The sequence below is a fragment of the Camelus ferus genome, chromosome 30 (assembly GCF_009834535.1).
Source record: "Camelus ferus isolate YT-003-E chromosome 30, BCGSAC_Cfer_1.0, whole genome shotgun sequence".
Lineage (NCBI taxonomy): Eukaryota > Metazoa > Chordata > Mammalia > Artiodactyla > Camelidae > Camelus > Camelus ferus.
Window position 1 is genome coordinate 20,885,853 of NC_045725.1, and position 15,885 is coordinate 20,901,737.

A 15,885-nucleotide genomic window follows, 5' to 3' on the forward strand; every position below is an offset into this window, starting at 1 on the left:
CTTCGTACTTACAATGAAAATGTCAAATATATCCGTCCTCCTAGCTTCTTACATGTGTGTGTATGTGTTTTGCGTTTACCGTTGCGTTTTACTAGCAACTTTGAGACCATTCCTTTTTTTTTTTTTTTAATTGAAGTATAGTCAGTTACATTGTGTCAATCTCTCGTGTTCAGCATGAGACCATTTCATTTGTAGCTACTTTATGATTTGGCTTTTCTTGTTGGCCTTTTTCAAGTAAATGTTTAAATTATTACTGTAAGTGTGGAGGCTTTATTTTCTCCCAAACACATTGCAGAAAATGGGCACTGCACAAATATTTGTTGAATTGAATTGAATCTTCCTCCATGATAATATAAAAATGAGTTTGTGAGCACACATTTCAGATGTTCTTAATAAAGGTGGCAGGGCAAACACACTGATGTTCCTGTTAAAGAATTTCCAGTATCAGGTGGCCTGTATTTGAAATTGTTAAGAATATAAGATGATATGAGTGAGTTGGTTTGCTCTAAACAGGGATATCTTATGATTAAGCCAAGAGACCCTTGAAGTTTGACAGATGTTTTTGTTTATTTTCCTTTAGTTAATCTTAGTGTAACATGTTAGATGTCAGACATGCTGGTGATCAACTTTGCCATCTCCATGCATTTAGTGAAACTCTTACCCTCATAGCTTTGCTGGATGACTAACTGTATTTTGTTGCAATAAGACTTTGTTAAGTCACTCAAATCCATTGTCAGGCATTACAGGCTGTATGCAGGGACAGTGACGTTGGAAATTATAGTTCATCTACAGGACGTGGAGATGAGACATTGTCTTTCCTTCTGTCTCCCTCTGTTCTCTCCTCATCTGCTTTCATTGTTTTCTTCCTCCTTCCCCCTCTCCCGCTCTTCTTTTTTCCTTCCTTCTTCCCTCGCACCATTTCTTTCTTTTCTGACTGCGGTTACTATTAGAGACAGTTTTTGCCACAATGACACGGTCAGTGGGAGCTGCACGCAGTCACATCCAGATGTCACGGTACCAGACACCAGATAGCCGCTCAGCTGTGCGAGCACAGAGGCTGTCTGCTGGCACACCTCCCAGCAGGAGACGGAAACCTGGCAGACCCGGGGGTGCGGAGAGGGGCACACGTGTGCTCGACATCGGAGGAGGGGGCCTAGAAGCCAACCTTGTGTCTTCATCCTGGCCTTTTTTTCTTCAAGCTACTCTTGCGGTTTCAATAATTTCTTTGCCAAACACGTCTGATTTTTTAATTCTTTGGCAGTAATGGTTTTGCCGATTTTTACTGGGAAGACAGTATTGACTGAAGTACTGTGGTGGGCTGTTTGATCTAATGCTGTGATTCCCTCATACCTAGTGTCATGTCTGTCGACCTAATATTGGTGTAAAATATTATATATTAGATATATTTATTATAAATGTATAATTTTATGTATCAGTGAAATTAGTTGCCAGCAGGTACAAAGCATTAAGAGTAGTGTTTGACGTTACACATTCAGTGTTTGAAAAAGCGAATACAAAGCGCGGTGGTGTGAGGAATAAAATGGTCAGGCATCCTTCATCCACCCCGTCTACAGGTTCAGTGCTGTTGGTCAGTACTGTTGCATACTTTCATATTCCCTCATCTGGCTGGCTTATCCTTCCTCCCAGTTTATATTCATGACCCTGATCTTGCTTCTTTTCAGCCAACATTGCTAGTGGATAAATTGTTATAAAATTAAATTTGATCATATTACTCGCCTTATTAAAGCCTTTACGTAGTGGTTTTCCTACTTCACTGTGTAACGTCATCTGGGGTTTTCATCAGGCAGAGCTCGATCCATTCCAGCATGCACTGATTCAGGTCTGGTACCAGGCCCAGGAACCCGTGTTTTGACCAGCACCCCTGATGTTTCTGGGAGAAGCAGTGCTTGAATGACCTCCGAGCCCGCAAGAGAAAGTTCGGGAGTCTTCGTGTGGACGTCTGTGCTCTCAACACACCGTTCCTTGCAGTCTTTGTCTTAGTCACCTGTGGTTTCATCAGCATCCATCCTGTGATGTTTCCTGCCTTTATCCTTTTTCGCATCCTGCTACCTCTCTGCCCTTGCACAGCTCAAGTCATCCCTTGGGGGAGGATCTCCCTGGTCTCCCGAGGTGGAGTTGATAACTTTCTCTGTATGTCTAATCGCACCTGCCAACCCCCCCCCCGCCTTTATTTATAGCGCCATTCATACTGCATTGTAATAATGCCTCTACATGTCATTTTTTGTTAGTTTTGAGTTGCATGACTAGGAAACCATCTTCTTTATCTTTGTATCCTTAGTGCTTTACACAAACATAGTGGGAATGCGGAATGAATGAATTAAATACAGGGATGAAGTTCAAGTTGATTTTTTTTTTTTACTTTATATTTTGTGTAGTGTAAATTTATCTACTTACTTAAGTGCCTTAGGTTCTTAAGCTATAGAATAGAAATAATATTTACTTTTTCCTTCCTTTAAATATCATTTGTTCCATTCAGAGTAGAAGTTTAGACAAAGGAAGCAGAATCAGTGATCATTCTGGAAGTAATTTTTGGAAGAGCAGCCACTTGAGAGAGTTTGTGAAGGATGAGCAGGAGGTTGAGAAGGGAGCATCGTCCTGGTGTAGGCAGTGCAAAGATACAGGTGCCTGAAACTGCCTGGTTCTGGAAGGGCACAAGTGATTTAATTTGGTTGCAGCTGAAGACGTAAGTCCTGTGGTAAGAGATGAAGTTGGAGGAGGAGGAGTAGGCAGTGGTCTGTTTTGGAGGATGTCTTGTGCTTTGTAAAGAAGTCTTTGCTTTGCAAAGATTTCATCCTTGGGCTATAAAATGCTATTGAAGTCTCTTAAGCTAGAAAGGACCATAGTCAGATGGGAGGGGGATTGAGACAGAAGAGAGACCACTTGAAGGAATTTGTTATAATTTTACAATAGGAGAGTTGATTAGCAACTTAAAATAATTTTATTAAGATTTTTATAATGTTCTTTGTTCATTCTGCCGGGTTCTCTGATAGGCTGAGGGTTACACAAGATGAGTAAGATACAGTTCCTGTAGAGTACAGGAAAATGTAAACACATAAAATAACTAATATAAATGTAGCCAAGACATCCAAATTTGTGATACATAGTAGATAAAAAATATTATGGGAACTGGATTCATTGTGGACTAACTCCCTGGGAGAATGAAGGTCTTGATGGAAGTGAAGGGATTGGAGTAGAGCAAAGAACAGGATTTCGGATAAAGGAATAAACAAAGGGACTAAATGGATGAGGGACTATGGTCCCGGCACTAGAATGTACTTGTTAAAGTTGAAAGTATTTGGTATCAAATTGCAATGGGCCTTGAATGTTGTACTGAAGGATTTTCATTTTTATCCTAGAGCTTTATTTTCTAATTATGAAAATAATATATGTTGATTATATGCAATTAAAATATATAGAAATATGAAGATAATGTAAGTCTTATATATTCCATCACAAAAAGTAACTACAATGAACATTTTCGTGTATTTCTTCCCAGTGTTTCTCACTATGCACAAATACATACTTGCGTGTTAAATAAATGAAATCAGAGTTATATACTTTTGTGTGGTATGTGTGTGTATGTACCTGTGTGCATGTGTGTAGTTTTAGCACACTTAAAATTAGAAAATGGGCATTTTACCATGTGATTAATGTGTCCAGAAAGCATGATTTGTAGTAATTACAGTATTTATTTTATTATATGGTTGTTTATGTTTAAATTATTTATTTCTTTATGTTAGATTATTTAGGTTGTTTGCAGTTTAAAATAATGGATACTGTTTCACTGAATGTCCTTGTACGAAAATCTTTGTATTTCTGACTGTTTAGGATAGGGTTCTAGAAATAAATGTACTGGATCAGACAATCTCAAGGGCTCATAATCTGTTTTACCAAATTCCTCTTCCAAAAGGCTGGTATTTAAATTCACATTTGCAGTGTGTGCTTTTGACTTTCCTTGTATTCCTGGATAAGAATTTTTTCATGTTTACTGCTTGCTAATTTTGTTAATGGCATCTTGTGGTTATTTAACTCTTATTTCCTTGACAGCTAGTTTGAACAAGTTTTCCCTTATATTCATTGACTGAATTTGTCTGTTTTTACTGTGAATTGTCTTTGACCTTTATGGTATTTTCCCCTTTTATTTGGGCATTAGTATTTTTAAATTGATTTTTAAGAAGTAATGGGGGAAGGTATAGCTCAGGTAGAGTGCATGCTTAGCATACACAAGGTCCTGGGTTCAATCTCCAGTACCACCATTAAACATAAATATCAGTAAATAAACCTAATTACCTCACCTCCTCAATTTTTTTTAAAAGTATTTATATAGATTACAACTACATCAGTCTTATTTCTGGCATATTTTTATTCCTATTTCTTTCTTGCCTTAAATTTTAATACTAGTGAATTTTAAATTTAACTTTGGCAAATTCTTTCTCATCTTGAGATCAGATCTATTCCTCTATATTTTGATTTAGTTTTTAATTTTGTATTTTCCGTTTATCTCAATAACCCATGATCATGACAGTTTTTTTGGCTGAAAAGCAACATGATTAGATTTGTGCTCCAGAAAGCAGTCTTGGCTCTGTGGCACTTGGATTGGAGTAAGGAGAGACTAAGGGCAGTGAAACCTGTTTAGAGGAGAGAAGAGAAGGGTCTGAATGTGCTGCTGTTGATGTTGGGGATAGATTAGAAGAAGAACTCTCAATCAGTGATTTGGGAGGTGCAGCAGGTTTAGTGGGAGGGTGGAGATTAGGGCATGTTCTGTGGGACATCCAGATACAAAAGTGGGAAAGACGATGTTCAGACTCCTTCAGAAGCTGGTCTGGCTGATGATGGAAATTAGGGATCCACCTCCACACAGGTGATAGTTATAATGTGGGAGAAAGAATGAGTTTTCAGGGCAGCTGACTGAGAAGGGTGCTCAGAAGTCCTACTAAGAAGGTGTTCTCTGGGAAGATCTTTTAATGCTTTCTCTCTCTTCCCCTCTCTCTTACCAAAAACAGCAATGTCAGAGATTATGGGTATGGTCAGAGAGAATGCAAAGAGAGTAAGGAGGAGAGGGACTGGAAAGTTTCCAGTGGATTCGTCTACTTCTTTCCTTAAATTTGGCTAAAAGGGGCAGTAGACCGGGAAATAGAAGAAGGAGCATGATCAAAGGATAACAGTTTTTCTTTTTTTTCTTTAAGAAGCTAAGTAGACTTGAACATGTTCTCTGTTGAGGGAAAAGAATCCGTGAACAGGGAGAGATTGAAGGTAAAGTAACGAAGGAGGGACTTGGTGCAGCTGCTTAAAAGGATGAGCAACTGTGATAAATGGGGTATCCTTTCAGGTGGAACAGTTGTAGCACATTCGGGGTTGAAATTGAAACAACTTTTCATCTGCACTATGAGTAAATAATAATAATAATAAACTTTCATTTCCTTTTTTTAAAAAATTAATTGACAGTTTTATATCTGTTTCAGCCTAAGATTCTTCTAGTTGTTTAAAAACAGTTAATATCTTTTACATGCTGCTGATTGGCAAAGTTGGCTTGTTACTTTTCATGAAATGTGTACCTAAAAAGACAGCTAAATGAGCATTTAAATTTCTTTGACTATTTATTATTCATTAATGAATGCATGAAATTAAACACTTTTCATTCTAACCATCTTTTAAAAATATTTGTTGCAGGGAAATTTGCCTAAATATTCCCATAACTCCCTGATGGTTCAGGCAATAAAGACGAACCTGACAGATCCGGACATGCACGTGCTTTTCTTTGATGTGGAAGCGCTGATCATCCAGCTCCTGACTGAGGAAGCCTCTAGGCCGAACACCGCGCTTATTTCCCCAGAGAATCTGCAAAAAGCATCTGGCAGCTCAGACAAAGGGGGCTCTTTTCTAACTGGAAAACGAGCAGCCGTTCTCTTCCAACAAGTGAAAGAGACGATCAAAGAGAACATAAAGGAACATCTCCTCGATGACGAAGAGGAGGATGAGGAGATAATGAGGCAGAGGCGGGAAGAGAGCGACCCTGAGTATCGGGCCAGCAAATCTAAGCCGCTGACGCTGTTAGAATATAATCTGACAATGGACACCGCGAAACTGTTCATGTCCTGCCTCCACGCCTGGGGTCTGAATGAAGTTCTGGATGAAGTTTGCCTCGACCGCCTGGGAATGCTGAAACCCCACTGCACAGTGTCCTTCGGCCTCTTATCCAGAGGAGGTCATATGTCACTGATGCTTCCTGGTTATAATCAGCCCGCTTGTAAACTACCACACGGGAAAGCAGAAGTAGGAAGGAAGCTGCCACCATCTGAGGGAGTAGGAAAGGGGACTTACGCAGTGTCCCGGGCCGTCACCACGCAGCACCTCCTGTCCATCATATCTTTGGCGAACACCTTGATGAGTATGACCAATGCAACTTTCATTGGTGACCATATGAAGAAGGGCCCTACCAGGTGGGACCAGATATTCTTGGTTTTATTCTTATGTTTTTAAAGAAAAGAGAAACCTATTTTATTTTGTCACTTCTTAGTCCTTTTTTTTTTGGGGGGGGGGCATTTTTGTGTCATCTCAGTATTTCCCCTCTAAGTTTTGAAATACAATATGCATGACTTAAAACATAATCAAATTGTACCTTTTCATCTGTACATACTTAGTAGCTATCTAAAAAAAAAATTGGAATGAGAAAGGTTAGATTTCAGCCTTAATAAATAAATTGCAGACTAGCTCCCCAGTAAATATAATCTTAGATTGTATCTACTTAACAGTTGTGCTAACATTTAATTCTAAATATATATTTGGTTAGAATGCTGCTCCTCATTGTGACCCATATGTAATGAGTGATAAGTGTTCAGTGATTGGGCTTCACAATTTTGTGAGAAGTACAGTCAGAATTTCTCAATGGGAAAAGAGAAAACAACTTTTTTAAGTGCGGGAGAGTATTCTTTTCATATTTCTGGAAGACTTAACTTGAATTGCTATTTCCCATTTTCCAGAAGTCATGAAGACAGCTTTTTAAACCCTGGTTTTATTATACTTTACTGAGAGCTGACCATATTTAGAACTAAAAAAATAATAATCTAACAGATACTAAAGTAGTACTTACCTTGTGTCTGGCTCTGTTGTAAACTCTTTACAGATATTATCTCCTAACTGCTGTTAACTCTGTAAGGTAGGTTCTCTTAGCATCTGTGTGTTACAGGTAAGAAAGGTGAGACACAGAGAGGTGAATAACTTGTCCAGGGGTGTGCAAGTAGGAAGTGGGAGAGCCAGGATTCTGAAGGGGATAGTCTGCCAAGATTTCTTAATGCCCTTTTTACCTTTTTCAGATTTTAGAGCTGAATTCTCTGAAATGCAATGTATTGTTCCATATATTCATGCGGACCAATGATATGGGGTGGACTGAAATATATCAGCTTGCTCATATTGAAGAATGAAGGACTAATTATGATATTTACCTATGTCAGTGGTAGTAAATTAAAGTGTTCATAAATGTTTCTTATATTAGTATAAAGCATAAATTGTAGATGTTATTGCTATTTGCAAGTAAATTACTTAAATTACTATTATTAAAATCGGAAATGGAAAATGTTAATAGGTACAAAACAAAAAACCCTATTTTTTTTTTAGAACTGCAAGTTGAAAATGTCCTATGTGTGTTTGTTTCGCAATTCATTTGGAATTAGAAAGCTTAATATTTTAAATAGCTCTGGAATTATGAATGTATACATATACATGTATTTTCTTCTTCTTTTTAAAGGCCACCTAGACCAAGCACCCCAGACCTGTCTAAGGCAAGGGGTTCCCCTCCAACTTCCAGTAATATTGTGCAAGGACAGATTAAACAAGGTAAAAATAAATCTCATTAAGTAATTGACATGACATTTCAGCTCTAGAAATCGAGGAGGCATAACTAATATATAATCATAACATTTTGTTTGTCTCAGGTTGTTAAAAGAGAGAAAAGTTGTTATATTCCAGATGTAAATATGGATAATTAAGATGTCAGTTAAAAATAAATTTGATTTATTTACAAATTGATAAATGAGCATATTTCACATAATTTTATTGTACTGTCTTTGGCCTAATTTTTATACATTAGGGGCACCTTAACTTGACGTTAGTGCCTTAATTGTGTGTATCTTGAGTCTATAAAATAGATCTGTTTTTTAACTGCATTTAGAGATGTTTAAATTCATATTTCCATACTAGGGCCCTGCTGCCATTTGCCAGTACTTCATGCATTGTAATCCACAGGTGGAAATTCCTTTTATTTAAGTCATTATGTACCTTAACTTTTATCTATAGCTTTGTTTTTTCATTAGGGGATAGAACAGAGCTTGAGTTTTTCTTCCTTTATTATCTTTTATACTCACTTTAAGACTGACAAGTAAGCTGATCAGACTGGGGGAGGGGGCACTTCCTCTTAGAGAGCTTCGCTTTAGGCTAGGGGTGAACGCCCGCTCTCACAGAATGTGGTGGACGTGAAGAAGTAAGCAAGGGTTGGGTTGATGGAAGTTCTGTTAAATGGTGACATTTGGGGATGTTCTTTTTTTTTTTTTTTTTAGATTTTAAAGAGTCAATAAATAGGTATACGAGATTTGTTAGATGAACAATAGGCCTCCAACTTCATATCTGCAATTGGCACCTTTCCTAGATTAAGTACTCTTCTCTCTCAGCTGATTGTTTGCTATTTACTTTAATTTTCTTAAATGGCATGCTTGGTTTTTACTTTTAGGCATTGTGTGTTGCCTTCTCATTATGGCAGATAAGTCCTCCACTCTCTATGCCGGCTGCTGGCCTTAATTTTCCAGCCCCACATGGTCACCCTCTGCTTTCTCTGCCCTCTCATCAAACCTTTACACTCATTGTCTAAGAGTATATTAAGTTACATAGAAGTTTTGATTAGATAACTTTTTATAGTTGTGTGTGTGTGTAAAAATACACACAGACAGGTACACAAAACAGAACATCCAACTCAGTGATTTTTACAAGCTAAGCACCCTTGGAACTCTATCCTTGGACAAGAAATAGAGCGTTGCCAGCACACCAGAAATCTCCTACCTGTTCCTTCCAGTCAGTGTTCCTTCCCCTTCCAAAGGTAACTGCTATCTTCACTTTTAGGAATTCTTGCTTTCCTTTATGGTTGTACCAACTAAGTTTAAACCCCTAAATGCTGTAGTTTAGTTTTGCCTGTGTTTCGAATTTTATATGAATTCAGTCAGTCACAGGCGAAGAATTCTTTTGTGTTTCCTCCTTTTGTGAGAGTTATCAGTGTTGTTGCATGTGACTACAGTTTGTTCATTTTTGTTGTTTATTTTATTGTGTAGTATTCTGCTGAATGACTAGACCACATTTTATTCATCCATTTTTCTGTCAGTAGACATTTGGATTATTTCTGGTGTTTGGTTTTCATAAATAATTCTGTGAACATTCTTATATTTGAATCTTGGTGTTCATTAAAAGCTTTTCTGTTCTGTGTGTAACCAAAAGTGGAATTTCTGGAATTTCAGCCTTAGTAGAGAATGTTAACATGATTTTGTAAGTGAGGGACTAATATACATCCATCAAACTGGCTAAGGTGAAAAAGATGGAAAAGACTGAGTTAGCTCAGGATGTGGATCAGTGAGACCTCTCATCTGTAGCTGACAGGATATCCTAGCCAACACTTGATAGTTTCCATCTTTTTCACTTTAGCCATTTTGGTATGACTAATATATTTAATATATCAATATTTTCATTTTGATTATTATTTTTGTTTCCTGTTTAAGAAGTTATCCTGATATTCCTACTCTGATATGAAGATACTCCTATTTTCTTTTCGAAGCTTTATTATTTTTACCTTTCTCATTAACATACATAACCTACCTAGACTTTTAATTTTGTATATTACATGAAGTGGGGGGTCCTCTTTCAATTTTACTTCCATATTATACCAAACGAGTCTAGCATGATTTATTAAAGAGATGATTCTTTCCTCACTGCTTTGCAGTGCCATCTTTGTCGTAAACAAAATGTCCTTACGTGGTGATCCATTTTGGGCTGTTTGAGCCCATTCATTTTTTTTTGTTTTGTTTTGTTTTTGTTTTAAGGTATATATTTTTTATTGAAGTATAGTCACTTTGCAGTGTTGCATCAATTTGAGCCCATTGATTTGTTTGTATATCCTTGTGCCTTAATTACTGTAGCTCTGTGATAATACTTGATATTTAATAGATCGTCTTCCCACCTGTTCTTCTTAAAGAGTGTCTTGACTATTCTTGTCTCTTTGAATTTCAGTATAAACTTTAGAACCAGTTTCTGAATTGTCACAAAGGCCTATTATGATTTTAACTGCAGTTTTATTGAATTTATAGATCATTTTGCAGAGAATTATTATCTTAATGGGATTCCCTCGTTTAAGCCATCAGCTTGATATATCTCTGTTTATTTAGGTCTTATTTAACTACCATAACATTTTTATAGTTTTCTATGTAGAGATCTTCTATTTCTTCTGTTAGATATATTCCTAGATATTAGGTTTTAAAAATAACCTTGTAATTGGTATTATATTTCTTCATTTTTTATGCCCCTGATAGAGAAATGCAGTTGATTTTTGTACACTGACCTTGTATCAAAGAATCTTGCTCAATTCACCTATTATAGTAATGATTTTCTGTAGATTCCTTTAATCATTTTTAAGCTTTCATAATTATGATATTTCCTATATGATTTTACAGATAATTTTAAGAAATTAACTCTCAATCCTTTGCCAGTTGTTTATCATCAATGTATGCTGGATTTTATTGTGCTTTTTTGTATCTATTGTGGTGATTATATAGTTTTTTTTACTCTATTAACATAATTTTGAACATAAACCCAACTTTGCATCCTAGTATAGAACAAATCTTGTTGTGATGTATTATTATTCTCTTGTAGATTGTTGCAGTTGGTTTAATATTTTTTGTTTAGGAAAAATTTTTCTTTTTTCTAATGTCCTTATAACATTTTATGTTATTCAGATTTCAGAAAATTAATTGGAGAATCTAACTCTTTTTCTATTTTTAGATAGAATTTGTGTAAGATTGGCATTATTTATTTCATAAATGTGCAGGGAAATTTGCTGGATTTAGACCTAGGATTTTCTCTGTGGAGAGTTTTAAAATTCTGGGTCAATTTCTTTCATTTTTATATGACTCATCAGGTTTTCTGTTTCTTCTTGTGTCAGTTTCATTAAGTAGCATATATTTAGGGATTTTTGCAGTTCTAAATTTTCAGTTATGTTTGCATTAGAAAAGATAACATTGTCTTATCTTTTTAATTTCTTTAGTATCTGTGGTGATGTCTCATTTTTATTTATGATCATAGTCGTTTGTATCTTTCTTTTTTCTTGATCAGTCTTACCAGGGCCTTATCAATCTTTTTAGTCCTTTTAATGAACCATACCTTTGTTTATCTTTTCTAGCACATATTTTTTCCTATTTCACTGAATTCTGCTCTTTATTTACTTCCTACTTCCTTTGGACTCAGTAAGCTATTATTATTATTAGTATTAGTATTAGTATTAGTATTATTTACCTTCTTCAGATTGATGGTTACCTACTGATTTTTGGCCCTTTTTCCTTTAGAGTGTATACCAAAAATCATACCATCTGTAAAAAAGGCCAATTTTACTTCTTTTCAATTGGTATGTTTTTTATTTTTCTTATGGTATTGCACAGGTTAGGACTTACGGAAAGATGTAGAATTGAAATTAAAGCAGACATCCTTGCCTCATTCCCAATTTTAGGGATAAAGCATTTAGTCTTTTACTGTTAAGTATGATGTTAGCTCTTAGATGAGGTGGATATTGAGGAAGTTCCCTCCTGTTCCTGGTTCATGGAGATTTTATAATTATGAATGGGTGTTAAAGTTGGACAGATGATTTTTCTGCATCTGTTGAACTTCTCAAATGAATTTTCTCTTTTATTTTCTTAATAAGTCCAAGTACCTTGACTTTTGAATTTTAAACAACTTTGCAATCCTGGGGTAGATCACACTTGGTCTTGATGAATTATTCTTTTAATAGATTGTTGGGTATAATTTGCTAAAATTTTGTTAAGAGTTTTTACGTGTGTGGTCATGAGGAATGTTGGTCTGCAGTTTTTATGTCAGTAATGTCTTTGCTCAGTTTTGGTAACAGGATAATGCTGGTCTCACAGAATGAATTAGGATGTTATCCCCTTGTGTCTTCTGGAAGGGTTTGTGTAGACTTGATACTTTTCTTTTTTTTTTTTAATTTGAACTGTTTTACCAGAGAAAGTATGTAGGCATAGAGTTTTCTTTATGGGAAGTTTTTAACCACAAATGTAAATGTTTTAATAAATAATAGGTATTTAGTTTTTTTAATTTCATCTTGGGTGGACTTTGCTAGTTTGTGTCAAATTTATTGACAAAAAGTTAATAATCTCTTTTCCTTATAATATCATCTCTGTAGGATTTGAAATGATATTCCCTATCTCATTTCTGTTAGTCATAATTAATGTTGGGTTTTTTTTTTCCTGACCAGTCTGGCTAGTATCTTAGGAGTTTTATGGCTCTTAACCAGCTTTAGATTTCATCAATTTTTATCTGTTCTTCTGTTTTCTATTTAATTTATTTCTGCTTTGATTGTTATTATATCATTTCTTCTGCTTTAAATTTGCTCATATTTTTTAGTTTTTTTAAGGTAGAACCTGAGGTCATTGATTTGAAACTTTTCTTTTTTTCAGTAGAGTGAGTCAGCTGTACAAATTTTCCCCTAAGTACAGCTTTAGTGGCATCCCACATACTTTGATATGTTGTCCTTTTAATTTTTTTCTTTTAACCATGGGCAATTTATTGGTGAGTTAAATTTGCAAACATTTGGGAAATTTCCAAGTATCTTCCTGCTACTGAGTTCTAATTTACGGTCAGAAAACATACTTTGTGTGATTTGATCCTTTGAATATTGAGACTTGTTTTATGGCTCTGAATATGATCTTTCTTAGTCAGTATACTTGTGCGCTTCAGATGACTGTGTATTCTGCTGTTGTCAGATCAAGTTGCTTGAGAGTGTTCAAGTTTAGTATATACTAGCTGATTTTTCTGCCCATTTGGTTCTGTCCGTTAAATAAGGATATTGAAATCTGTGGCAATTGTGGATTTGTTTATTCCTCCTTGTAGTTCTATCAGTTTTTGCTTGATGTATTTTGAAACTGTCTTTATTAGGTGTGTAAACCTTTATAATTGTTATTTCTTACTGATTTTTTTTTGTCATTATGAAATACCTCTTCCTTGGTAATACCCTTTGTTTTGAAATCTACTTTGTTTATGATAATATAGCCATTTCAGCATTTTTGGTTATTTAACAATGGCATGGCATATCTTTCCCATCCTTTTACTTTTAACCTATTTGGGTCTTTATATTTAAAATGTATTTCTTATAGGCACTCTGACCTGCTTTTTAACTGGGGCATTTAAACCATTTACGTTTAATGTGATTGTTGATATGGTTAGATTTGAGTTGCTCATTCTGCTATTTATTTTTATCCTTGTCTCATTTGTTCTTTGTTCCTTTTCCTTTTTCTGATCTCTTTCAGATTAATAGAGTATTTTTTGTGATTTTATTTTATCTTCTTTATTGGCCTATAAGGTAATTCTTTATTTTGTTATTTTACTGGTTATTTTAGAGTTTCTAGTCTACATCTTTAACTTAAAGTGTATCTGCAGTGATACTATACCACTTAACATTTATTATAAAAACCTGACAATATTATACCTGGGTTTCTTACTTCCTAGCTTTTATGATGTTTTTGTCATGCGTTTCATTTTTACATAAGTTATGAAACTCACAGATCATTATTATTACTTACATTTAATGATCAATTATATTTTAAAGAAGCTTTAATAATAAGAAAAAAATAAATATTTACGCATATAGTTACCATTTGTTATTCTTTATTGCTTTGTATAGATCCAGGATTCTGTCTAGTATGATTTTCCTTCTGCCTAAAGCACTTGCTTTAACATTTCTTGTAGTGAGGGTCTGCTATTCCTTCAGCATTTATCTATCAGAAAACATCTTCATTTGCCTTTGATTTTTACAGATTTTTTTGGTATATAATTCCAGGTTGACCGTTTTAATCTTTCAGTACTTACGGATGATGCTCTTTGTCTTCTCGCTTGTATTGTTTCTAACAAGAATTCTCATGTCATCCTTCTCTTTTGTTCCTCTGTGTGAAGCCTTTACTTTTACTTTTACTTTGGTAACTCTTGCTGCTTAAGATTTTTTCTTTGTCACTGGTTTTGAGCAATTTGGTTATGAAGTGCCTTGGTGTAGTTTTCTTCATGTTTTTGTAGCTGGAATTTGTTGAGCTTCTTAGTTTTATAGTTTTAATTAAAAAAAAAATTCAACCATTATTTCTTTGCATATTCTTTCTGTCCCCCCACCCCTTAGGGGACTCAAATTACATGTGCATTAGGCCACTTGAAACACAGCTCACTGATGCTCTTTTTAATTTGGGGGCTCTTTTTCGTCTCTGTTTTGATTAGGTGGTTTCCTTTGCAGTGTCTTCAAGTTCATCCATCTGTTCTTGGCAATGACTTACCTGCTATTACACTCATCCAGTATATTTTTCATCTCAGACATTGTGGTTTGCATCTTAGAATTTTGACTTGGGTCTTTTTTTTTTAATTTTTTGTATTCTCCTTGTCTAACTTTTTAAAGATATATAGATTCCATTTATAATAACTGTTTTAACATCCTTATTTGATAGTTCTGGCATATCTGTCAATTATGGGTTGATTTTAACTGTTCTTTTCCTCATTATGGACTTTGCTTTCCTGCCTCTTTGCATGCCTGGTAATCTTTGATTAGACGGCAGATATTTGAATTTTACCTGGTTGGATACTGAATATTTTTGTATTTTTATTAATCTTCTTGAGCTTTGTTCTAGGATGCAGTTAAGTTATTTGAAAACAGTTGGATCTTTTTCTGGTCTTGCTTTTATGATCTGTTAGTGGACTTGGAGTATTGCTCCATCAAAGACTTGTTATTTCCCATTACTGAGGCAGAACCTTCCTGAGTGCTCTGTTAAATACCCTCCATGAACTGCAAATTTCCCAGTTGGGCTAGTGGGAGCAGGCACTGTTTCTGGCCCTTCAATAGTTTCTTTCCCCAGCCTCTAGTGGTTTCCTTCAACACGTGTGCTGATCAGCACTCTGCTGAATACTCCACGGGGACCTCTGAAAAACTTTGACCTTCTCAGCTCTTCTCTCTGTTCTAGGAATTCTAGCTGCCCTGGTTTCCCAAGACTCTCAGCTCTGTCTCCTCAACTCAGGGAAACTACTGGGCTCCTCCTCAATTCGCCTTTATTTTTCTTGGCCTAAAAACTCCCTCAAGGCAATAAGCAGGACAATCACTTTGTTTCCCAACTCCTGACTCTCAGCTCATCATTGCTTGATGTCCAATGGCTTGAAACTATTGTTTTATGTATTTTGCCCCTTTGTTTGTTTGTTTTAGATGGGATTATAAATTTGTTTCCTGTTACTTCATCTTGGCCAGAAGCAGAATTTCATTTCCCTTTTACTTTCAAAAATATTCTAAATATACTGTTACTTTATAAAGTAAAAGTTCTTTATGTTGTGAAGACTTTTAACATTTTTAAAGCATTATCTCATGGAGAGATGGAAACAGGCTCACACAGACTTGTTTAAAGTCTGGCTAGTTCTGGAGGTATGATGAAGACACAACCAGAATCTTTTAACTCTAGATCCTGTGCTTTTTCTACAATAGCATATTTTCTGAATTCATTGAAAATATCTTCCAGATGTTACAATACAAATCAGTTCAAGGTGTATTCTCCTTCATTTAGCTGATTTAAAGCTTCATTTAAGATTGAT

At 35.4% G+C, this 15,885-nt stretch overlaps 1 protein-coding gene across 6 annotated transcripts in view; it reads left to right on the top strand.

The window, feature by feature from the left end:
- Positions 1 to 15,885, top strand: part of WDR7 (WD repeat domain 7) — a 276,957-nt gene that overhangs the window by 59,278 nt on the left and 201,794 nt on the right. For all 6 annotated transcript variants that reach the window (XM_006182769.3, XM_006182770.3, XM_014557674.2 and 3 more), the window contains exons 16-17: positions 5,692 to 6,461; positions 7,766 to 7,854. In XM_006182769.3, coding sequence (XP_006182831.1) covers positions 5,692 to 6,461; positions 7,766 to 7,854 — 859 coding nt within the window. The remainder of the gene's footprint in view (positions 1 to 5,691; positions 6,462 to 7,765; positions 7,855 to 15,885) is intronic.